This window comes from Crinia signifera, chromosome 8 (genome assembly GCF_055691185.1).
Source record: "Crinia signifera chromosome 8, ASM5569118v1, whole genome shotgun sequence".
NCBI lineage: Eukaryota > Metazoa > Chordata > Amphibia > Anura > Myobatrachidae > Crinia > Crinia signifera.
In genome coordinates this window covers 39,884,932-39,910,169 of record NC_139224.1, presented here as the reverse complement: position 1 = coordinate 39,910,169, position 25,238 = coordinate 39,884,932, and the positions used below count along the sequence as shown (strand labels likewise).

General features: G+C 42.6%; 1 protein-coding gene across 18 annotated transcripts in view; it reads right to left on the bottom strand.

Moving 5' to 3' along the window:
• The window catches only part of CACNA1D (calcium voltage-gated channel subunit alpha1 D), a 326,871-nt gene that overhangs the window by 147,785 nt on the left and 153,848 nt on the right, over nucleotides 1-25,238 (bottom strand). For 13 of the 18 annotated variants that reach the window (XR_014454326.1, XM_083156204.1, XM_083156201.1 and 10 more), the window contains exons 8-9: nucleotides 21,450-21,553; nucleotides 12,308-12,477 (exon numbers count right to left, since the gene is read on the bottom strand). Coding sequence is in view for 17 of the 18 variants with exons in the window: in XM_083156204.1 (XP_083012330.1) it covers nucleotides 12,308-12,477; nucleotides 21,450-21,553 (274 nt within the window). In the remaining variant the exon portion in view is untranslated. Of the gene's footprint in view, nucleotides 1-12,307; nucleotides 12,478-21,005; nucleotides 21,110-21,449; nucleotides 21,554-25,238 lie in introns of all 18 variants that reach the window. The other 5 variants (XM_083156205.1, XM_083156191.1, XM_083156206.1 and 2 more) reach the window with 2 other exon arrangements.

The following is a 25,238-nucleotide window of genomic DNA, read 5'->3' as shown; positions in this document are numbered from 1 at the left end:
CACCTCTGTGGACCCACTTATATTGCTACATCCCCTTTACCATTGGAGCCGAACCAGCCTTGCAATCCTGCAAAGTGTGAAGTTACTGCCATACACCCCTCCAGGACCAAATTCCTCCTGTCTACCCACCTGGCCACCTTCCAATCCGTGAACATCTCCGGAGGACAGGGGTGTGCTATACCCCTGTGGCTACAAGGTTTCAAGATACCTGGACACTTACACCTTCGGAGGAGAGGGGTGTGCTATCTCCATGTGGCTTTAAGGTTCCGAGACCTGGACACTCAAAACCAACGTACTGTACAACCTTATGGACCACATAGGAACGGACTCCTACCCATGTACTACCTTCACAGCAATAAGGGCCTTATTCTAGTTCACTCTTAGAGGCAAATTCCTTCTCAGATGGACAAAACCATGTGCACTGCAGGGGGGCAGATGTAACAGGTGCAGATAGAATTAGATTTGGGTGAGTTATTTTGTTTCTGTGCAGGGAAAATACTGACTGCTTTATTTTTACACTGCAATACAGATCTCACTTAGAAGAAAAACCCCACCCAAATCTAACTCTCTCTGCACATGTTATATCTGCCCCACCTGCAGTGCAAATGGATTTGTCCATCTGAGAAGGATTTTGCCTCTGAGAGTGAACTAGAATAAGGACCTAAATGTGGAACCAGTGGATGAATATTTACATGCACTAGACGTGATATTTTCAAATCAATAGTCCTCAATTCATTCTTACAATTTATATTGTTTTAAATAAAATTATATTAAATGTCATTATTTTAATACCAGTGTGTTCGCGCTGTCACTTTACATTGTATTTTCTTACTTTTTGCACTTTCCCTTCTTTTAATATTTCACCACTGAGTTTATAATACAGTATTGAACAATTTGAATACATACCAATAAAGTGTTTGACTTTTCTATTGTAACTGATCCCAGTGCACCCAAGACATAAATCTACTTACGGTATCTTTTTTTTTCTTTTTTTGCTATGAACTATTTAACACACAGCTGTTCAGACACCGCTATTAACAACACATTTTATACAACTCATAAAAAGCGCATATCGTTAGAAAAATCCAATTAGCTTTGTACAGCAGGTCCTCCGCCTATCAGATAAAGCAGGACAGAATTACTTATAGATTTTTACTCCTGAAAAGCATTGCTTTCTAATACTTCCTCGCTGAAAGTTTAAAGACAGAAATGTACTTTTTACAATATCCAGCAAGACAAGCACAGGAAGGACCTAAGACAGAGTTCTAAGAGCTTCAGTTAAGACGATGTCCTGCCAGAGTAAATCCCGCCTTGCCAATCATCTGATGTTTTTCAAATACAGTTTAACAAATGAAAGCAGATATACGACTGGTCACATGCCCCATAGTTTGAATACGACTGTCAGAAGTTCAACAGTGGCACCCAATAAATTGTACTGTACTGAGCTTTGGGTCTAAATGAATCTTCATGTGCTTGGATCCTTAATGTACCAGTCAGTGTACGGGAGCACTGGAACCAATAATGCAATTCCCCTCAAACTGCACCAGCAGCTCCTGAACCACTGACTTCTCTGGGGAAGCAACTGGATCCAGGAGGTCGGTCTCCCAGACATTGGGGGACAGCAGGCTAGTATGGTTTCTTAGTACTGTCCCTGTGCAGGTGACACTTATATGCACAGCAGCATGTACAAAATATAGCCCCATTCAATTCCGTCCGTTCCTTGCAAGGCTGACATTTCCTGTTGTATAGACTACAAGTAACTGGGTCAGACATGTCAGCTATAGCTAAGCTCTTCTTGTCATTTAGCTAAACTGACTTAGTCTTTTACTGATGGGGTGCTACTGTTTAATATACTCTGCAGGCAATTACTGTACAGCAAGGCACAAGGAAATGGTAAACAAATATATGTAAGAGTGCAGGTATATTATTGTGTGTGATTTCCACCAAATAATAATCTCTCTCTCTTCAATATAGTAGCTGAAAGCATAAAATGCCCAAATGATGCTACAGGTAAAACCGATATACTGTACCCAGTTGGCGAAATGGGAATTTTGAAGAGCAGGTATGGAATTTAAAAGGGACTTAATGTTTATTCTATAGTGTAATAATACAGCATTACCTGAGGCGCACGTGTGCCAGAAAGGTGATGTGGCCACTCAAAAGGGATGGTAGGGAGCAGATAGAGTGCCACAGGGGTAGTAGGGAGGATATAGTTAGACGCTAGCTGGTAGGGAAAGGATAGTGACACAAAAGGCGGTAGGGAGTAGATAGAGTGCTACAGGGGGGGTAGGGAGGAGATAGTGAGACGCTAGCCGGTAGGGAGGGGAGAGTGAGATGCTAACCGGTAGGGGGGATAGTGAGATGCTAACCGGTAGGGAGGGGATAGTTAGATGCTAGCTGTTAGGGAGGGATAAAGAGAAGCTAGCTAGTAGGAAGGGGATAGTGAGATGCTAGCTGGTAGGGAGGAGATAGTGAGATGCTAGCCGGTAGGGAGGGGATAGTGAGATGCTAGCTGGTAGGGAGGGGATAATGAGAAGCTAGTCGGTAGGGAGGGGATAGGGACAAGCTAACTGGTAGGGAGGGGATAGTGAGATGCTAGCTGGTAGGGAGGGGATAATGAGAAGCTAGTCAGTAGGGAGGGGATAGTGAGATGCTAGCCGGTAAGGAGGGGATAGTGAGATGCTAGCTGGTAAGGAGGGGATAATGAGAAGCTAGTCAGTAGGGAGGGGATAGTGAGATGCTAGCCGGTAAGGAGGGGATAGTGAGATGCTAGCTGGTATGGAGGGGATAGTGAGACGCTAGCCGGTAGGGAGGGGATAGTGAGATGCTAGCTGGTAGGGAGGGGATAGTGAGACTCTAGCCGGTAGGTAGGGCATAGTGAGATGCTAGCTGGTAGGGAGGTGATAGTGAGACGCTAGCTGTTAGGGAGGGGATAGTGAGATGCTAGTTGGTAGGGAGGGGATAATAAGATGCTAGCTGGTAGGGAGGGGATAGTGAGACGCTAGCTGGTAGGGAGGGGATAATGAGAAGCTAGCCAGTAGGGAGGGGATAGTGAGATACTAATCGGTAGGGAGGGGATAGTGAGATGCTAGCTGGTAGGGAGGGGATAAAGAGAAGCTAGCCGGTAGGAAGGGGATAGTGAGATGCTAGCCGGTAGGGAGGGGATTGTGAGATGTTAGCTGGTAGGGAGGGATAGTGATATACAGGGCTAATTGGTTACAACCTTGAAGGGTATACCTGCTAAAAGTAATGGTAAGTATTCTCTCGCAGACCAGGACATCTTGGCATTGAGAATATATAATCAATATTTCTGGCACACAAAATCATTTACAATGCACGCCAAATGAAATGACTCTTTTGTATAAAACAATTCCAAACATGCAAAATAGCAAAAGGAAACCATGCAAAGCACAGCAAATAGCAACTGGCACACAGCACAACAGGCTTTTTACCATGTTTATTTGAACGATTAAAGCATTTAAACCGCTTCTTCTTCTTTTCACCGAGTAAATCCTCAAGCGTTACCCCTTCATTTCAAAGACATATTGTTTTGTCACTTAACCAGCAGGTGGCAGCAGTGTTAATAAGTTACAACGCATGAATATTAAACAAAGCACTCTACATGATACAAAAGCAATCTCAGTTGATGGCACTGCAAATGTTAATCGCAGGAGGCTTCGTGCAGCTGTTTATAGTACACAAATGAATGGGCTATTAATAAACAGAGCCAAAGCAATTAAAATAAGGTGTTAAGTGGCAACATGAAACATATACAGTGCTCAGCAATTACAAGAACAACACTGAACAATTAAAAATAAGTAACAAAATGACACAAGCAGTAAAGGTCTGATAACGTGTGCTTGGGGAGCAACATTAGGCGATGAGTACCCGTCTTGACCTCATTAGGGACGATGACCCGGCAGGAAGCCTGCATCGGCAAGTGCGTCTGTACATGCAGTACAACGAAAAGCATCACATGATAGGGCCATGCTGTGGAATGCAGCATGACACCCGCTACAACACTGTCCATTGGGCCAACCGTCAATATATTGCAAGCTCGTTGGTGGCAGTGTACTCATGATGCATCTGTGAAAAATGTGGTTCACAACATATCGCGTCAGCTGCGCTGCACAGCCGATGCCTCATATACCTATACCTATATATTGGCAGACATTTTAAAAAATCTGGCTGTGTATATACGGGTGATTGTCAGGGCCTAAAGTAGTATTGCAGAGGTGGGGGGACTCATTTCTCTATGCCACCTATTTACCCCCCCATTTGCCCTCCGCTACCCTCATTAGGCAGACACAGGGCCAGTGGTAGGGCTTTTGGCATCCTCCTGTAAACTAGAATGCTTTTCTGTGAGAATTACCGTGCAGGGCTAATGTGGAGGTTAAAATGTTCCACCTCACCATTAGAGGTGGTGGAACTCAGTTCCACCCCGTTCCCCCACACTTTAACCCCTGGTGGTTGTACACATGCTGCAGGAACCACCGTGACTAACATCTCAACCGACAATTGGTAAGTCGCTTATGGCCGACCTACAGTATCTAATGATATATATTTTGGTAGCGGTAAGCGTCTGTGTACACCTGATATGTCTGTGATTGACCTCAAGACCTGGGTTATTGCAGCTATAATTAAACTATCAATGAGACTGATGTGGAATAGGACATAAAGGTGACAAATTAAGCTTACACATAAAAAAAAAAAAAAAAAAACCTTAAAAGCAAAACAACCAGCCCCTTACAAGATCCCAGCGCCTCATTTTCCTTATTACATAAAAAAGAAAACACAGAGAACAATTAGATTTACAGCAATGACCTGTTTTTTTGGTCACATAGTATTGCGGCCACACATTGCTCATTTTCCTATTTGCACAATACATTGCAAGGGAATATTAGCATTATTACTGCTCGCAAAGTGCCCTGCCTAGTCGAGGCACTTTGAAATGTATTTGCCAACATGGAAAACATCTCTGAAATATATTCGCCCCCCCATGGAAAACATCTCCACCATATCGAGTGATCTGGACAACGCATGTGAAATGCACATTAACAACGCTGCTCGGAAGATGAGGTTAAGCTCCTGAATGTTAGAGACAAGTTGTTTTTTTCCTGTTGGGAAGAATATAAGGTCATACAATCCCAGAGGACAGTGTCAATTAAATGAGATATGTGCAGTGATGAAACCAGAGTGGCATAAGCTCATTAAATAACTTTCTATGAGCAGCAAATCAGCAATCTGTAATACTCAAGCCATTATTTTCATCTAACCCACCATTATTAAACAGACGAAAAATGGCTGGAATCATTTCTGCGCAAGCATACATGAGATAGTATCTGGATTCTGCAGATGTTGACGTATAATGTGAAATGTACTGGAATACAGTACAAATAAATGGTACTTACTCTGACCATGGGACTGGTGGATGGCGTGCAGAACCCTATAGCAACAAGAGACTAACAAATACACAAACCTAATCTCTGCTAACACATATTGCAATGTAGATGCAGTGATCAATCCGCTTAATGAGGCTATAATGATTTAATGTATATCCTGGAACTAGCAGCATCCTCCTTTATCTGGTGATGATTCAGACTATTTCTTCCAATACATTTGCTAGCACTGATGTATCTGGGCTGATTCGGAGAAGTACGCAAACCCGATTCTTATAGAGTTCAGCGATTATTGGCTGACTGCGTATATGTCTAATGGGGCTACACACGGGGCTACATTGCTCCGTGTGTAGGGGCCATAGCGATAGCGATGTACAGCCCCGCGCTTCGCTATCGCCCGCCGATTAATACCCAGCATGCTGGATAAATCTAGGAATCGCTGATAAGGGCCAAAGTTCTCACCGGAGAACACTGGCCATGACAGATCGCTCAGCAGACATTGCGTGTGCTGCATGGTCATGCTGAGCGTTGCTCAGAACGCTCAGCATAACTTCCCGTGTGTAGGCCCATAAGCCGCACTGCCCGTGTGTCACCATGGTCTTGTGATGAGCGGCACAAAGCGGATTTATTGCAAAGTGGTTGACAGGGCAGGTATGGGAGCAGAGGCAAAAAAATGGAGGCAATTGTGTGTTTTAGCCATTTTTGTAGCATTTCTAAAGCGTTTCTAAAGCTGTTATTGCAATCCGGAACGCAGCTGGCGCATTACTTCCCACAGCCATGGTGCACAACCATAGCGCTACTCATAACTTTCATAATCGACCGATTTATGATAAACGCTGTGGCTTTGTACACAGCCGATGGGATCTGCAAAGCTGATGCTGGACATCTTGATACAAATCCAGATGAAAGCAACCGTTTTATATTTTCTCGCAGCCACTGCATACATCTCTGAATCAGACGCTGATGTGCTAAGTATAAAATACGAAAATGTGTATGTTATTTTTAGAGTCAGTATCCTGCAGTCAGGTCAATGGCTGGGGAGGCACTGGGGTGGAATGATATATAAGGGCAACAATGGGCTTGATGGTGGAATAGGGCGATGGATTGGGGCCACTTGGCTGGCTGGGAAGGTGGGGCAGCGAGATGAGGGTGGGAGGGGGGACGCTAGTCTGGATAAGTGACTGGGGAGGCCCTAGGTTTGTGTGTGTGGATGGAGCACGGACAGTGATATAGGACAGTGGGCTAGGTTAGGGGGGGGGGGCACTGTGATGGGGTGGGGTGAGATGTGGCGGACATTGAGCTGGACAAAGGTGGAGACACTGTGCTGGGGAAGTCAGTAAGGTACAGGTGAAACCACTGGGCAGGGGGGAGATGGGGGCACTGGAGGTGGTAACAATAACCTGGTGTTGTTGCTGCAATAGGTCCTCAGCCTCCAACTAACTGCTGCTGCTTGCTCACAGGAGGCAGAATGGAGGTGTGGAGGGATGGGAGGGAGGGATGGGACCCTTGTGTTTGCGCAACTGGGTTGGTGGGAGAAGACTGGTACTGTTGTGACTGCCAGCCCTCAGACCCCAGCATGAGGGAGAACTGGCGAAGGAGCCTTCCTCCAGCTCTTCAGGTGGTTGGTTCTCTGAGGCCGGCTCCTGGTCAGAGCTGAATCAATGCACAGCCCCCTCAGTGAGGCAGTTTTGAAAGCTGCCTCCCCCGGTCATTTTCCTTAGTAGTATAATTGTCCGCAGGGTGGCCCCAGGCAGTTTTTGACCAACAAGGGAGGCTCTGCTCATCGCTGCCTCAAGTTTCATCTCTTCTTGTATTTGCAGCAGAGTTTGTGGTGTGCTGGATGGTGATGTTGGGTTATAGGTCTTGATATCAATGTGGAATATGTTACATGTACTGTATATAAATTAGAAATAGCAGTAATAACAAATAATAGCAATAACAACCTAACAATATAATAAACAATCTGCAGTCTAACACGTGCTGACATTCCTGGCACACTTCTCGTCCCTGCTGGCCCGATCACTGCGTGAACTACAAATTCTGGCCATTGTCCTGAAGTTACATCCAAGCTGGGATTCCACATAGTATCATTTATCCCATGGCTGCTGTTACATAAGGAAAGCTGCTGTCTCTGCTGAGGTCTTTGAGTTCACAGCATGGCTTTGGTATAAATCAGGGCCTGTTACTGTGAATGTCTTTGTCCTGCTGTGTTATACATTAGATCAGCCTGAGTGTAGACTTTACAATGAATTTCCCGTGTGGCGATCCTACAGTACGAGCATATTGTGCTTTCCATTTCTCCAGTGTAACAACTCAACTGTCTTTGCTGCATTTTCATTGCGACGTCTCTAACAATAAGCACCATAAATATTTACACATTCTATGAAACATCCGCCTCTGATTTAGTGCATGAATGGGCGCAGGCAGGATGCCAGCCCTGGCTATAGCGTCTGCCCTCCTGGGCACACTTCCAAAATATGTTCTAGACAAAATGCCCAGAAAGCTGTTCAGGGTCCATATTGGTAATAATAATATTAAAGAATCTAAATACGCTTAGGAAATGAAAACAATACACTAATGTATATGTAAGCATAGACGTATCGTGTATACCAGTTCATTAATGGATATACTTGTAGATGCCAACAAACTAGTTGTAATCTGAGAACCTTTTATATAGTTCACAAATAATGTGTAGGTCAACAGTCAATGGACTGTCATTCACATAAGGTCGACACAAGCAAAAGATCAACATGGAAACCGCTGACACTTGAAAAGGTCAACATTAGTTTTTCACATTTTTGGGGGGGCATCAATGTTGACACCGAAGCACGTGAACCCCGAACTAGAGTACCACGTATGCTTCACCAAAGTCCACGTGGATGATAAAGTATGAGAAAAAAAAATGTAAAAAGACGTGTCGACGTATTGCATGTGTTAATCTTTTTGTTAGTGTAGACCTTAGGCGTGTCTACATTCGGTGTTAACCTATTGGCTGTTGACATAGACATTGTCTGTCATCCGGATACCCTGAAAAACACAACCCAACCGACAAATGGACTGAAACCTACAAACACTTAGGGTACGGATTGTTAAGTCGACAGCGTCTAGGTCGACAGTCCAAAGATTGACGACGATTGGATCGACAGTCAAAAGTAAACACGTTAAAACAGTCGACATGCATTAGGTTAACACTGACAAAAGGTTGACATGAGCAAGGTGTCGACAAGTAAAAGTCTGATATGGAAAAAGGTTCGGTCACGTTGCCTCTCTGCGCTCGGCACGCTTTTTTTAAAATTAAAACCAAGAAAACCCATGTTGACCTTTTCCCATGTCGGAATTTTGCTTGGTCGGTCTTTCGACCGTGTTGACCTAATGCATGTCCACCTTTTGCATGTGTCAATCTTTTAACTGTCGACCAATAGTGGTCGACCTTTTGACTGTCGGCCTAGACACTGTTGAGCTACTGGCCACAAGTTTCCATCAGTAACCCTCCTCATTTTTGATTGCACCCCACAGGAGTATGAACAAAGATTGAACACTGGTTCAAGGTTCCTGTGCAAACATGGGAGTTTACCCCACAGAGGGCCTGATCCACTACCACTCACTAAGCAGCGCTCGTTCACATTGAATAACTTCAGTCTAAACTGACTTTTATTTCCGTCAGAGTCTACCGAAGAGGGGGCGGGTTCTGACATCATGCATTCCCAGGGGAACAACCAGTGTTTTCATGGGGACGCCCATAAAACGCTGGACGAATATATACACAAACACAAACATCTGGTTTATGAGTCTGACAATCAAGTTCACGCTTGCAGTTGCCTCTACCATACACATGCTGCAAAGTTACAAGTGACACAAGGACACATCTGATTGATGACTATACTCATGTTGAAGTCACACAGTAGTTTAAATATATAAAGCAAATTGATACTAAAGGTGCCCACACACTAGAAAGATCTGCAATCATAAGATGTGCGCATAAATTAGCCTTGAAATATTTTGCCCATCCTGGACAAAAGATTTCAGGCAAACGCACATCTTCATCAAAGATTTCTCTTAAGATCCCGTGTGCGTTCCTATGGATCTATTATTAAATCTTCTGATCTTTCATGCAGCACGTAAGATAAGAAGATTTAGCAAAAGATTCACGGGTGGGCGCATCTGATCGAGATCAGCCGATTTGGGGACGATTTTGCCGTAAAAAAAAGTCCGATCAGCAAAAAAAATTGTTCTAGTGTGTGGATACCTTTACACGTTAAAAGTTTAAACCACGTTCTGGGCAACTGATACCAGGGACTAACAAAACGCCGCAGTAATCATTAGAAAAATGTCTCGATACATACATATTTTCACAAATGATAATCAGCACATTTGTTAAATAATGTAATTCACCCAATTTGACAAATTCTTCATTGTAGAACTGTAGTAAGTGTTTAACAAATAGATAAACCAGCCATGAATCACAAAACTGTCACAATTCTTGTGATGTCATATAAGTCAGTATTTATGGAAATTTACAGCCACTCTCCCGATAATGGAAGATTTGATTGACAGGCACTTATCTCTAGTTTGTGCTGAAAGGATACCAGTGTAATAATGGAGGAGTAGTGGTAAGCAATTTGGGAAATGCAGATGCAAGTCACATCCAGAGAACAGACCAATAGAGTCCATGGGCTTTATTTAAAAGACTGGGGACTGGGATTACTACACGCCACAATAAAGTCATACTGATCACAATGGGGGGATATTCAATATGCAGCTGACTTTACTGCGTAGCTTTAGTTCCGGAGTAGAATTAACAGCCCAAGGCAGTGGTTCCCAAACTTGTTCGAATCACGGTACCCTAGAGTTTAAGAATTGTTTTCCGGGCACCCTAGGCCAAAAAGTCTCTAACGGAGTTAAAATGAAGTAAATTGTGTATATTCACTGTCTAGCGAGCACGTAAACGCCGAACGTACGCCCCCCACGCCGAGCGAATCCCCATGCTAGCATGTGGGCAGGACCCCAGGGCGCCATGGCATACAGTTTGGGAACCACTGGCCAAATTGTATGCCATATATTTGCTGCCTAGCAAGTACGTAGACGACGCTCCGCCGAACACACGCCTCCCCACAGGTGGTCGCACGGAGGAAAAATCATGCGATGGTCGCTGGAATGATTTTTCCTCCCTTCGTTGACAAAAGTCTATACCTACTTTTCAGATGGCCGATATCCGCTGAATTGGGGGCGGGCACTGACATCATGTAGTGTCAGCTGCCCGTCCCAAGGATGCATATGCATGCCTGCATTCACAGCGGTACGCCCAGCGGTTCCATGGGTGCGCCCACCGTTTTTGTGGACACACCCATAAAACACTGGCCAGTCCCCTTTGTCGGCCCCCTGACCGCCCCCTTCCTGCCCACCATTGTGCAGGCGTTCTTTCCGAAGCTTGCACATGCGCATATTCGCGCATGCGCAAACCCCCACCATCGGCTGGGGGGAGCAAATTCGGACCTGAGAGATCTCCTCCTCCAGAGAATGTGAGCAGGCAGAGGTCCAGAACATCTAACTGAATTCCCATCAATGTCTGCTCCATCCCTTGCCAATTAGGCAGACGTACTTATTGAATGAATAGCAATCTAGCCAAGGCTGAATTACATATACAGTCATTTTGGTGCTGATGCTGAGTTTACAACTTACTAAAACGTTGTTGCACCACCATTGGCGAATCAGTGCACCAATCTGCCCTATGTAAGCCCCAGGAAGTACAGCGCTGCTTGAAGCTTCATGAGGAGGCCACCACCTTATATTAATAATTATATCATACTGCTTTCATATGGGATTTGAGAATAGCACAATGGATCTCTTATACGTATATTTAATTATAAGCTCATTATTCTCCTCTGCCATGTAGATGATACCATGGGCATGTGCGTAACACTAAGGTACAGAATGCACATCTGGCTACTGAACCCTGTTGAGTTGGGGATGTTGTATCAAATGTATTATTTGAAATATTGCTATATTTTATCTAGTGTTTTATTTTATCTGGTGTTTTATTTCCTGTAATGCTTTATTTTATCTAGTAGTTCATTTCATGTAGTGCTTTATTTTATCTAGTGTTTTATTGCATGTAGTGCTTTATTTTATCTACTGTTTTATTGCATGTAGTGCTTTATTTTATCTACTGTTTTATTGCATGTAGTGCTTTATTTTATCTAGTGTTTTCTTTCATGTAGTGCTTTATTTTATCTACTGTTTTATTACATGTAGTGCTTTATTTTATCTACTGTTTTATTTCATGTTGTGCTTTATTTTATCTACTGTTTTTTTCATGTAGTGCTTCGCTTTAGTATTTTTTTTTATTGTGGTGTTTCATTTTATCTATTGTTTATTTTAACCACTGTTTTATTGAATGTAGTGCTCTGCTTAATATAGTATTTTATCTGGTGTTTTATATAATGTCATGCTTTCATTTATCTAGTGTGTTTTATTTTATCTGGAATGCTAATGAAAACTAAAAAAAAAATATATGAATTAAAAATTGTGTTACATTTTAAATTCCTGCCAATTTACCTGCAAGGTAATAATAAAAACAAGCCATCTGTGAGGAGTCCTATAGGAAGCCATACCTGTTTTGCTAAGCGCAGGAGTGCGTCTAATACATATAACCCTTTAAATCTCTAGTTGACATAAATTGCTAGAGACTTACAACTTCCTGGATAATGCTGATTACAGGAAGCATGTTGATGGGGGAAGGTGATGAGGATTAAAGGTATAAAAATAGTGTGTTTTCACCACCGCTAATCACAGCGTGCAAACAAAAGATGCATATCAGTGTATTCTAGGATGAAATCCATCCACATAATAGGACTAGCACAGAATGCAGTGTGAGTTAATGTAATCGCATTGCTAGTTTTGATACTTACTATTGCGCTTGCCCTCTACTTCGCCGTCCTCCTCGTTCTCAGGGTCAATATCTTCCGCTTGGGTGATCCAGTCCAGGTAACCCTTCAAATCCTCCTCCAGCTGCTGCTTTTCACGTAGCTTCTGAAAGTCACCCCTGGCTTTTGCCTTCTCTCTTTCCTTGGAGAACTCACTGTGTGGGGCCAAGGAAGAATAAATGCCCAGTGAACACATGGTCTGTACACACCTTGGAGATGTTTCATAAGGAAGGAGCAGAAATGCATTTGTGTGCAGCAGTTTGTCATGCAAAGCACCAACATTTCATTATAAAACATATATACACTACAACACATGAAACACACAATCCCAAATGCTGGATATAATTATTCATCCAAACCATGTCCAATCTGTAGAACAGGAAGATATCCTCCAGCGGGACACAAGCCCACCACAAATCTTTCGAACAATTCAGTAACAGAAACATAAAACATTAGACAAACGCAACAATGAGTACGGATGAAGAACACAATGGAGGCGATTCTGGTTGGCTTACTAAGCAGCGGTAATATGGTGCTTAGCGAGTCTTCTAATGCCGCCCAAGGGTATATGAATGCCTGCCCCCCGCCACTGTGCGAGTATCCCTGCCGTGTTTTGCATAAACACCCTCGCAGGGTAGTGTGCGAGGCCAAAATCATAATTTCAACTAAACCCAATTAAATAGGTCAATAACCTCATTATTGGGAGAACACCCCAATAATTTTACAGTGCGTAGCCAGCTTAACTCTTTGCTTAAGGTGGCCATACACCATTGCAATGTACCGCAGAAGTGTATGGCCATCCAGTCCATCAAATGATTCCTACCCTGCTCGCAAATCTAAGTCACTCTGGGCTGACTTAGACTTGTGCCGCCTGGGTCCGAGAACTGAGTGGGCGGCTGACGTACGTTCGCATGGGGACGCCCTGTATTTTCCTGGGTGCACCCATTGTTTTCTTGGGTACGCCCAGGAAACGCCCCCTGTCCGCCTCCATCATGCCCCCCCCCATGCGAGTGCCACACCGACTAGGCAAGTCGGCGCCCGCACAGAAGCCCTGCATATGCGCATGCAAATATGCGCATGCACAGAGCTTAAACATCGGTCGCCCATGCGAACATGCCGGGGGTCGAATCAATTAGAATCAGTGCCAATGTATCTACAGTATTTAGTAAAGGGGATAAAACAATGGGCCTAATTCAGAGTTGTATGCTAAGCGTATATCATCACAGCTGAGTGATTATTGACGGACTGCGCACGTGTAAGGTTCCATTGTGATCGCACTAGCAATGAGAATAGAATTGCAGAGTGTTTGACAGGTAGTGACATATATTGGTGGTAACAGGGATGGGAGCAAAAACGCAGCGTGTTATGGCCGTTTTCATAGCGTCACCACGGTCACATCCAGTCTGCATAGCCATAAACCTACTCGAGCAGTCGATGTTATGCGTTTTCGGGTATAGGCTGCCAATGTGTACACATATTGCGAATGAGATGTGACAGCTCCAGTAAGCGCTTCTTTACATTCCTGGGAGCAGCGCCACTTGCTGATATTAGCATTTCCGTATAACAAATGCAATTGCCTTTGTGTACAACTCTGAATGAGGCCCATTATCTGACTTGTTATATTTACATAAATGTGGAGATGCACTGAGCATGTGCAGGAGTCGCACTCAGCATACTGTATGCAGATCTGGGGGATGCGGCTTTGCACACAGTGCCCCAGACACCGCTTTATAATTGACAGCATTTAAAATTACTCAGAGCACTGCTAATGAGTATGTACATATGCAAATTGTACACAAATCAGGTCTAACAGTATTTGAAAATGGGTGGATGAAAAAGAAGCCGGTTGAAGGGAATCTCCCCCACAAGTGCATTGGGGGAAATGTATTCAACTGGGACATAGAGGGGTCGATCCTATTAGCGCTGAAGGGTGCGAGTTGCCGTTCGTGTGCGATTCATCCGCACCTAATAGGATCCACCCCAGAGGCTATAGAGACATTTTATTGTTCAAAATAGAGAACTTGACTGGTCACAAAAATTCTCACTTTAAGACACTTATGTTGAGCTGGAGGTAACCAGACTGACCTTAACTAAACTCTCAGATGATAAAACAAAACACAATAAGCTCTCTCTGCAAGTGTAGAAAGCGGCAAGGTAGGCTCTAGGAGCACAGATATCTGTGACCTATATACATATGATTAAGGGAGATAAGTGTAGGCCTTGTCACAAAGACAAAGTGTCATCTGGAGCCTTCAACGCTCACTATTCAAACATATACAAATTCTCCTCTGAGCAATGTCTGTCTAAAGGTACTCACACTAAAGAAATTTGGGACGATTTCACCCATCCCCAACGGATCGGGTCGAGAAATCAGCCCAAATTGGATGCCCCTTCGGGTCTGATGCGCGGTCCTGTGCGCATCGGACTTGAGTCAGAAGTCAGACCTGCCCGGTGGTTCGCCCTCCCGGGCGGCTCGCAGGGGATTGGATGGCCATACATGGCCACAATATATTGCAGTAGAGTATGGCCACCTTAAGGAAAGAGTTAAGCTAGCTACGCACTGTACAATTATTGGGGTGTTCTGCCAATAATGATATATCAGTATATCAGTAGCATTGTACTAATCTATAGGGAATGTTTGTATAATAAAGTATCCTGTCAGGAATCTACAGCTTTGAATGTTCCAACCCCAAGTGTGGAATATAATAGCATCAACACATAAGCAATATAATATTGTACATTACCAGGGAAGCCCAGGAACATAGCATTTAGGGCACCACAATTGATGACCACCTGACATCAGATTGCCGGACCCCAACCCTTGAGATATATAATATATATATAATACTGTATCACCTCTACCAGAGGACTCAGTACCTCTAGAGATTTATTCATTGCCCCTGATGAAGTCCTAAGGGATGAAACGCATTGGGCTGCAGATTGATCTTGCATGTGACATTTGTGAAAACGCTGATGAATTTGAGAAAATAAATTGAATAAATGTCCATATGTTTTTACAAATTATTGACTTATTTTCAATTTAAAAGCATTGGTTTTAGTGATATAGCGCACCTCTATCCTGTGTTTCTATGTTCTCTCTTTGTACCTTTCTAACAGCAAGGTTCCATAGGGGTGCTGCTCTTTCCATAAGCGCAATATTAGGGGCACTACATCTTTTCCATATATATATATATTCAGGGTTAGCGAAAAACAAGTTACCCAATTCAAAGTGCTCTGAACTTCTTTCTACTGCTCCAAGTAAGACAAAAGTGAAACCAGATCATTCAAATGATGTGCTAGTCATTTGTTAAATAAAAATGGTTATTTCATAAAATAAATGTTTAATTGGCTTTTAAATTGTAATGTCCAATAACCTGCACATAAATGTTTTATATGCTTGCTCAGTATATCCCCCTTCAGTAAGAACAAGGGCCCTCACTCTGGCTGACTCGGTAAGCTGCGAAGCAGTGATACAGTAATACAGTGCCTGGTACTTTATCACCAGCCAATCAGCTCCTGACTGTCCCTTTTTAGACCTAGCCTGTAAAGTCAGGAGCTGATTGGCCGGTGATAAAGTACCAGGCACTTTATCACTTCTCCCTTATCACTGCTTTATACATCTACCCCCAAGTCCCAGAGAGGCCGCCCCGCTGAATTGATCAATATCATCTGGATGAAACTGAGCAGATATATACGAAATAAGACAGGTTTGTAACACAAAGACTGGTGTTGTATGCAGGGCTATTTTTCAGCAGCCTCCAGCAGGAACTGTGGCCCTTATTCTAGTTCACTCTTTCTGACAAAATATTTTTTAGATGGACAAAACCATGTGCACTGCAGGTGAGGCAGGTGTAAAACCCCACCCAAATCTATCTCTGCACAAGTAACACCTGCATCACCTGCAGTGCACATGGTTTTGTCCATCTAAGAAATATTTTGTCAGAAAGAGTGAACTAGAATAAGGGCCTCAGTTCCTGCTGGAGCTTGCTGAAAAATAGCCCTGGTTGTATGGATGTCAACGTTTACATTCTTAATTTGATGAAGAGTTGATGTTAACAATAGCAACCAATCAGATTCTGTCTAACATTTTCTAGGATGCAATAGAGAAAAGATAAACAGAATCTGATTGGTTTCTTTGATCAACATCACTTCTTTTCATGTTTAGAAGCTGTAGTAAATTTACCCCTAAGTATATTATAGTAGTTTTTCCTTAAAAAAGGGGTGTGAATCTTAAGGCCAACATACACTAGGGCGATTTACAGTTCCCAAATTGCATGTGATTGACAGCAGGTCCAATGCATCGCACTGGAGCCTGCAAGTTGCAGATTGCTTCCAATCCAGGCAGGCTTGGCTGGGATCACATGGGATATATCGCATGCCAATATATTACATGCAATCCTGGGCTCAAGGGTGAATCGCAGGTGACTTCTCTGAGGAGAGAAGTCGCCTAGTGTATGTCCAGCTTTAGCTTGCAAACCGGGAACTAGGTACTTAGGATTAGGCTGGCCATACACTAGTCAAATTTTCATCCAACCATCCAACTAGTTGGTTGGTGGACGGAAAAATGTGGTACTGCAATTTGCTCACAAACCCAGGAAAATGGACAAAAACACTCAGTGAAATTGTTTAAATCAAACAGATTCAACTACAGTGCCTTGTCTAAGCGTTTTTGTCCGTTTCAAGATTTTGGGAGCAAATTACTGAATTACAATTTACATCTGTTCCCATCCAGTACTAGATTTATTCCATCCAAAGAACAAGTTGGATGAAAGTTGGTCTAGTGTATGGTCAGGATTCATGTTTTGGTGCGGCTAAGTAGCAAAGTCTGTGGCATGATAAAAGGGCTGTTTGGCACTATTTAAGGATAGGTGTATGTGGACACATCGGTAGGATTATTATTTTTGTAGCGTTGGAATTAATATAAAGAAGCAGATTAAGAGTCATTATTTTTTTAAATATCATGGTGCAGCTAAGACGCAAAGTCCAAGGCGCACCAAAGGGGGCAATTTGGCGCCATTTGTGGACCATATATGGATATAGCTACAGTTGCTGACTAAAGGCGGCAATACATCAGAACGATATCAAGCCTGAACGCACAATTTTGACAGGTTGTGCGACCGATTGTGCTCACATCATGGGGCAGATGTATTAAGCCTTAACAAGAGATAAATGCAAGTGTGATAAGGTAAGATAAACGTCCAGCCAATCAGCTGCTAACTGCCATGTTACAGGCTGTGTTTGAAAAAAGTCAGTAAGGAGCTGATTGGCTGGACATTTATCTCTCTTTATCACCTTGGCATTTATCTCTTGTTAAGGTTTAATACATCTGCCCCCATGAGAGCTATCGATAGGATGCACTATCCCGGAGGTCAAGAGGCCACTCCACTGTTCATAGGTGCCGCACGTATCATCAGTCGGCTTTGCTTGTGCTCGTGAGCACATACGATTGCTTGTTTGCTCTTACGACCTGCATATGTATAAAGGTCTTTCTAGTGTATGGCCAGCTTAAGAGGTAGCATGTTTTATGGGACTTATTCTGATCGCTTCGTTTGGATGCGAATTCGGCCAGTGTTCCGATGTTGTGCGTCTACGCATGCACAGAACCATTTCTGCGCATATCTGTACACAGGGAGCGAGCGAACTCATCGAGAAGTCCGGTTGCCGAGTGCTCACTCCTGGTCTTCCAAGCAGGGGGTGGAGAGGGGCGTTGCGTGCCTACCGTATGCGAATGCCCTGCGTTTCATGGGCGTTCCCATTAAAACGCAGGGCGTGAGTATGAAAATGCAGTAGTGACGTGCGTGCAGGAGAATTTCTTACTACCACTGAATCTTTTTGTTTCCAAATCCTGTTTACTGTTGTAATTAGAAAGACTCCCATTTAATCACCAAGGTATTTCTCATATTCAACTATCCTGCAATCTGCTTCTGATTATTCCAAATGACTGCACTGAACCACCTGAAAGACATATTTCTGATCTTCCAAACCTTGACATTAACTCTGTGACTAAGGTTTGCAGTGACTATGGCTTTCTAGGTGTGTAGGGCACATGTTCTCCTCTAATCTTCTTCCCTGTGTTACCAGCACGACAGCAGATAAAACCAGCTAATTACTTCCCTGTACGGCGTGGTTCTGTCCTAGAGGAACAGAATTAGTCATATTATACCACGCAGAGGTCCTCAGGGGACTCCTTATCCATCAAATAAAGTTGCAATTTCAAGATCTGTGCAGAGGCAATTCAAACCTCAGCAAGACACCACCACACTGCGGACTTAATTGACAGATACCAGTAAATCCTTGCAACTTTGGACATTAGCAAGATTATATTGAGTCGTGAGGGAGAAGGTGCGAACTTAACATATGAGGACATATTTAGTATGAGTAGGAGTTTCGGCTCAACTATAAATTGCAGAAACAAACCCTCAATGCTGAGGTTAAATTATTGCATTAAGAATAATCTTAGAATAATTCTGTCACCAAAATCCCAGACCAGTGAATATGTTGGCCAAACGCACAGAGAACAACGTCACTCAGATATGGTCAGTTGTGGTCAAGCTACTCATTCCAAATTATTTTTTTGGTCATATTTTAAATAATTAGCTACTGAAATAATAAATACAAAATGGCTGCCGTGTGGCCAGATCTACTCTTACATTTAATATCTCACAATCAGGCAGTAAGGGGATGGGAATAAAGCATGCAGAAGAAGGCCACATTGGTATCTATCTATTGACACTACAGTTGGACAAAAATTCTAGTTGGCCACGTTCAGAGAAAATTTCTATTGCCCCTATTTTACTAATAGTAGGGCAGGGGTTTGACGGGGGCTTGACAGAAGTTTGGGGAATCCAGACAAGCCATGAATACTGACATGCTATGGAGTTTTTCAAATAACTCCCAGCCCTGGTCTGCCTCAGGCCGCCTCAGAGTTTGAACATTGAATGTTATTTCCTGCTAGTTTTATGTTGGAAGCTTTGTAAAGACTTTTTACATTCTTTGAAATCTGTAATTGATGCAAGCAAGTCTATTTACTAAGATGGGAGTTCTATTGAAGATGGGGTGTTGCTATGGGAAACCAATCAGGTTATATTATCTTCTAGAACAGGCATGTCCAAACTATGGCCCTCCAGATGTTGTGAAACTACAAGTCCCATCATGCCTTGCACAGTTTTTGCTATTAGGGAATGCTAAAACTATAGCAAGGCATGCTGGTATGTGTAGTTGGAGGGCCACAGTTTGGACATGCCTGTTCTAGAAGGTGCTAAATAACTAAGAAGTAGATTCTGATTGGTTGCCCATAGCAACATCCCATCTTCTATAGAACTCCCATCTTAGTAAATAAACCCTGCAGAGTCTACTGAGGACATGCACTGGCAAGAGCATACACGGAGGATTTACACATGCCCATCCCCTGTTAAAGCACATGACAGACTTTCTAAATTTTTGGGAGCCTCCTGGCCATTCCAGCATACCGCGGGAACGTCCCAGTTTTTGGGGAGGTCCCGCATCCCTCCCGTGACCAGTGGTGTCCTGATGTGGAGGGGGGGGGGGGGAGAGAATGTGCGCATGCGCAATGCCCTAATTTGCATAAGCGATGCCCCCTTTTTGGGCGCTCGCGCGTCGATTTCCCTCTTCTCAACATTGAATACTTGGGAGGTATGCATTCCGGGAGGGTATACAACCCTGATATATAGAATAAATCCACTAGTTCTATGTGAATTAATAGGGTAATATATAACCCTATCAACAGAGGGCCTCAAAGCCTCCTTTAGTGTCGGATATGTTTGTTATAGCTTGCATCACTAATTTATTATTACTCTTTGTTGGACTAAATATATTATTTTAAATGTTACAAACCTTCTAAAGGGACCAATGGAAGATGCCCAATAGCAACAAATCATTTTAAAGAATGTACGTAGCAAGATAGCAAGGATCTGATTGGTTGCTTTGGACAATTTCCCCACTTGTCTGGTCTGCTGTAGACAGTTGGATGCATCTCCCTACAACCTATGGTTAATTATTGGCCTTTTTGAAGGTCACTTGTCCGCTCATGCTTTAAATGGACAATAATCGAGTAGTGTCCTTATTCACAAAAACATCTTTACTTACCCTTCATATGACACAAACAAAACTCTATACAACGTGTAAATCACTGAAGAAGCAATTTATGTACTCACCATGGCAAAAACGGAATTAATCATTAAACACAAAATAGCAGCAAGCAAAGACCAGCAGGGACAGCACACACAGGAGAGTGTAGGTGGCCGGTTAAACAAAGTGAATCGCCCCATAGATCACACATTGAAAAGATTGGTAAGTATAAGATATCACTCACAGTAAAACATGCTTTCAGTCATAACGTCTTTGTTTGTAACCATAAATCATTAAATCTTAAACGGATGCTCATAAATTTAGCCGAAACATATTGGGGGGGTGTGGGGGATAGTGATAAGTGGGGGTGAGAAAGGGCTCCCTACAGTAGTAGTAGAGATTAATGCAAATACCCAGCAGCACTATCCATAACGTGGACCAATCATGGTTTACCAAACAAAGACCAAACATATAATCTGTAAGACATTGGCAGCCATGCAATCAACAAACAGTAAATCCATTTTGCAGATGAAAGGACAGCCGGCCACCTAGCACAGAGCAATAGAATATGCAGAGATAATCCACCTGTGCTTACCCACTAAGTACACCAAGTACCAGGTTAAGAACGAAAAATGAGCCAAGGATAATAAGACTAACAAAATAGACCCATGGCCACTCACATCCTATGGCATCATTCACCTGCAGGGACGTAAGGAAGGTGGTTATAATCGGATCATGTACGGTGTAGCAGAGACCAACCTGCAGCCACCATGTAACATTGGCAGTCCCCCTCATTCATCCACTTAGAATCTGAATTAGAACCGGATGGTATTATTGACACTTACCTTTCTCGTTAGCGCTTTATGTTTTCATTCATTATCTATGTGGGCAGGATTCATATACAACACGGAAAAGGTCCATGTGTCAATGTCGGAGGGTGTGTTTTACCTGTGTGTTCTGCCACTGCTAGCTGGGGGAGTCTGGTGTTGGTGGTGGCTGAAAGTTGGGTTCTGCTTTCATGTAAAAAACGTGTGCTTACCCGCTTAAAACACCAAGAACAAGATTAAGCACGAAAAATGACCCAAAGATGACGAGACTGACAAAATACACCCAAGGTAATTCAAATCCCATAGCATCATTCATCTGGAAGAAAGAAGATGGACTTGTAGAAAGAATTTGTTAGAACAAGCAAAGCATGAAAAATATATTAGAATAGAGAGTATATGGTTTTTTGTTTGTTTGTTTTTACCAAATTGCAACCGAGTGATATTCTTATCACTTGTTACAAATGATAAATGGTGTTCTAGCCAATCAGCTCCTGAGGCCTCCGTACACTATGCGACCTCACCCCTCTGAAAAGTCGCATTCAATCTCCTTTGAGCCGCACGCAGGAACGCATGCGCTATATTGCATGCAGTACTTCTGCATGTGATGTACTCATGCAATCCCCATTCCCTGCCACTGGGAGGGGGTTTTACCTGGAGATCTTACGTGTAGCACGTATGATCTCCGGCTCTGATGCGCACTGGACATCACATGCTATTTGGGAAGATTTCATCAGATTTCTAGGCCTGATCTGCCGGAATCGGGTGAAATCTTGCCCAAATTGCATAGCGTATGGGGGGGCCTTAACTGTCATGTATCTGAAAAATGACAGAAGCCAATTATCATTTGTAAGGAATGATAACAAGAATATCACTAACTGATAAATATGCCCCTAAGTAATGTATGTAGTGTCATGCTAGAGAAAAGTATCAGAGGAAAATAATATTAGAAACAATATCAGAACCAAAAATTCAATTATCCCCAATTTTTACACCTGAAAATATTTCAATTTTCAGGCAAAAAACACATAGCATACGTTATACTGAAAGTTCACAAACTAATGTGTTTATGTTAGTATAGGGATGGCTATGGTTGATTATTGGGGATTTTTTTTCACCTGCTTCAGGCAGGTGAAAAAAAGACCCCGGTGACTGCAGGAAAATGTAATGTTACGGCAGCTAATTGAATTCCCTCTAATTATGCAAGAAACAAAAAGAATAAAAAACTAAATTAAATGTATTGGCTTTACCGTACCATATTTTCACCACCTCAACACTCACCTAATATTAACTGTGATTTACACATGTACTAATTTAATATACAAATAATGTTTAATTAACAATATATATTGTTGGTGTACTTTTTATAAGGCTAGTATAATAAGGTTACATTTTATTTTTGGTTTTTGATCATTACTATAAAAAAAGTGCCATAAAAATAGTTTTTCTTTTCTTCTTTGTTGCTTCTTGCATAATTAGTCTTTCTCTAAATTATTATACATTTCAAAGCTGTGGAGGAATGGGTTACATGGTGACATGAGTGTGTCATGTCACGCAAAAATAATAAAAGATAAAAATGACAACATAATCGCTAGTCCACCATTTAAGTTTTTCATTCTACTGCTCCCACCTCAACTAAAACAAAAAATAAATAAAAAAATGTGAGAAATACTCGCTCTAGCTCTCCCAATAAAGCGATACAACCACTGATTATGAAACAGCTTCAATACTCATCATGCACTCAGCATACGTGTCATGAAAGTCTTGCTCTACACTTACAGGCAGTGAACAACATAATGGAAACACCAGTAAAAAAGTTAATTAAGCATAGTGAAAGTGACATCTTCCAACAGTTATGTGTAATTTGAGCACAGAACATCATAATTCAGAATGAAAGACTGACTGGTGCTCATATTTCCATTTGGCAGGGCTGCAAAATGTGACATTTGTGAGTGAGAAAGAGGCATAGTTGCCTACCCTCCTGCATTCTGCAGGAGACTCCCTGAAATAGAAGCAATCTCCCTCATTAGTCTAGCAATCTCCCTCATGTCACCTAGCCCACATTACACTGTTACATTTTTTGGGGGGAAAAAGGAATGAGAGATAGATACATTAACATTGAGTCATCAGCACCATTTCCCAGCACTTTAACAAGTATAGTATCTCTTACTAACTGCTTTGGGGATCATCTACATTTGGATATACTGTAAGTCATTTTACAAGATTCCTCTCAGATGTAGCAGTACACACCCACGCTTCTAGGTGCCACGTTCACAATCTCTTTTCACAATCTCTCCATATATGGAAATAGACACACCAAGTGGGTGGAGCATGACATGCCTCCTCAATGGGGCACCATGCAAAATTCTACTACCAACTATAACCTCCCTGAAACTAGTTTTCAAAATTAGGCAAGTATGGAAAGACGTCTGATTGTAGGGATACAACTGGTGGGAGCTTCAGTAACCATGGCAACTCAACTTTTCTGCCCATGGTGATGTCAGTACGGAACTCAAAGTAAAAATATCATCAGCAAAGAACAGGCCGGGGTGCAGTAGATAATCCAGATATGTAATGCCCATGCATTAATGTGAAGTACAGGCCAAACAGGAAAGCAACCGGTGATCACTTGATGTTGTGTCGGTATCTTTAAAAGCAGTCCAACAAAATGTCCATAGGATACGATCTCACAGCTGTTTGCTTTGCATAAACTGCTCAACGCACATTTGCAAATTCCAAGGTGCAATCACCACAGGCAGCGGACTACTAAAAAGAGGAACGTGATATTGTCGGATGAACCATTTTTCAACGGCAGTAACATACCCTCCAACATGTGAAGAGCTAAAACTGGTACAGATTCTAAAGGGGGCATGGCCATGGGTAAAGGGGGCGTGGCCACGCTCCCTTTCCTTTACTTGCAATGGGCAGCTGGAGACCCAAAAAAGGTACAGGCCATAAAAAATGGTACTGTTCCTGAAAAAAGGTCCAGTTGCAGGGTATGCAGTAACTCTACAATATTGAGTGCTTGTAACAATTGAGACTCCTGGGGTTGGCAATGTTCTGGTAATGCATTTTCCAGCTGTAGCTATGGCTCAGTCTTTACTTTAGAAGGAAAGGTCCGTGCCTGTTGATTTGGTTTCTTTTATAGCATTTTCTGAATGGGTGATGTCTTTCAGGATGACAAGGTCACTATCCTAAGGGTGTGTGGCCTAACAAGAGGCTGATTAACATGACACTGATGTTATCCATATGTCATGGCCATGTCAGCCACCAGGTTTCAAGCCAGTGGAGCATTTACGGAATATTACGGAATATTCTGGTAGATACTCCACCATCATCCAGGCGTTGGTTGAGGCCAATTTTTTGTGCCTTCCTCCTAACAATCCAGAGATTGGGGGGATATAATGGGGATAAAATGGTAAAAATAAGCAGGCAATAATGGATACACATTTAAGTGACCATTAAGTGACTTTTCTATTGGGGTTTTCATTTTCTTGTTCACTACCTCTAAATAACAATAATAAACACAAGATCGCAGAGCAGAAGAAGAGAGAAGACAGCCCTCTATATAACTCTATATAACGTGGTCTTTCATATGTCAGACAGTAAGAACATTAGACAGCAACTACGAAAACAAGCTGCCGGGAAAAAGACAGAAAGAGGGTAATTTAGATGGGAATTCTATATAAGATTAGATGTTTCCCATAGCAACCAATCAGATTCTACTTATTTAGCACATTCTAGAAGATAATAGATAGAATCTGATTGGTGCTATGGGCAATGTGCCCTCTGCAATAGAACTCCCATCTTAGTCAATTACCCCAAAGAGCTGTATACTACACTGCTATATGAACATTACGGTAATCAGATGATGCCAGCTGCATGTTATACAATGGTGACTATGATGCCATAGGAATTTATGTGTGTATACTACAGTTGTGTCCGCGGGCATCATGGGCCTGATTCTGGTTCACTCGCAAAAGCAAATTCTCTCTCTAATGGAC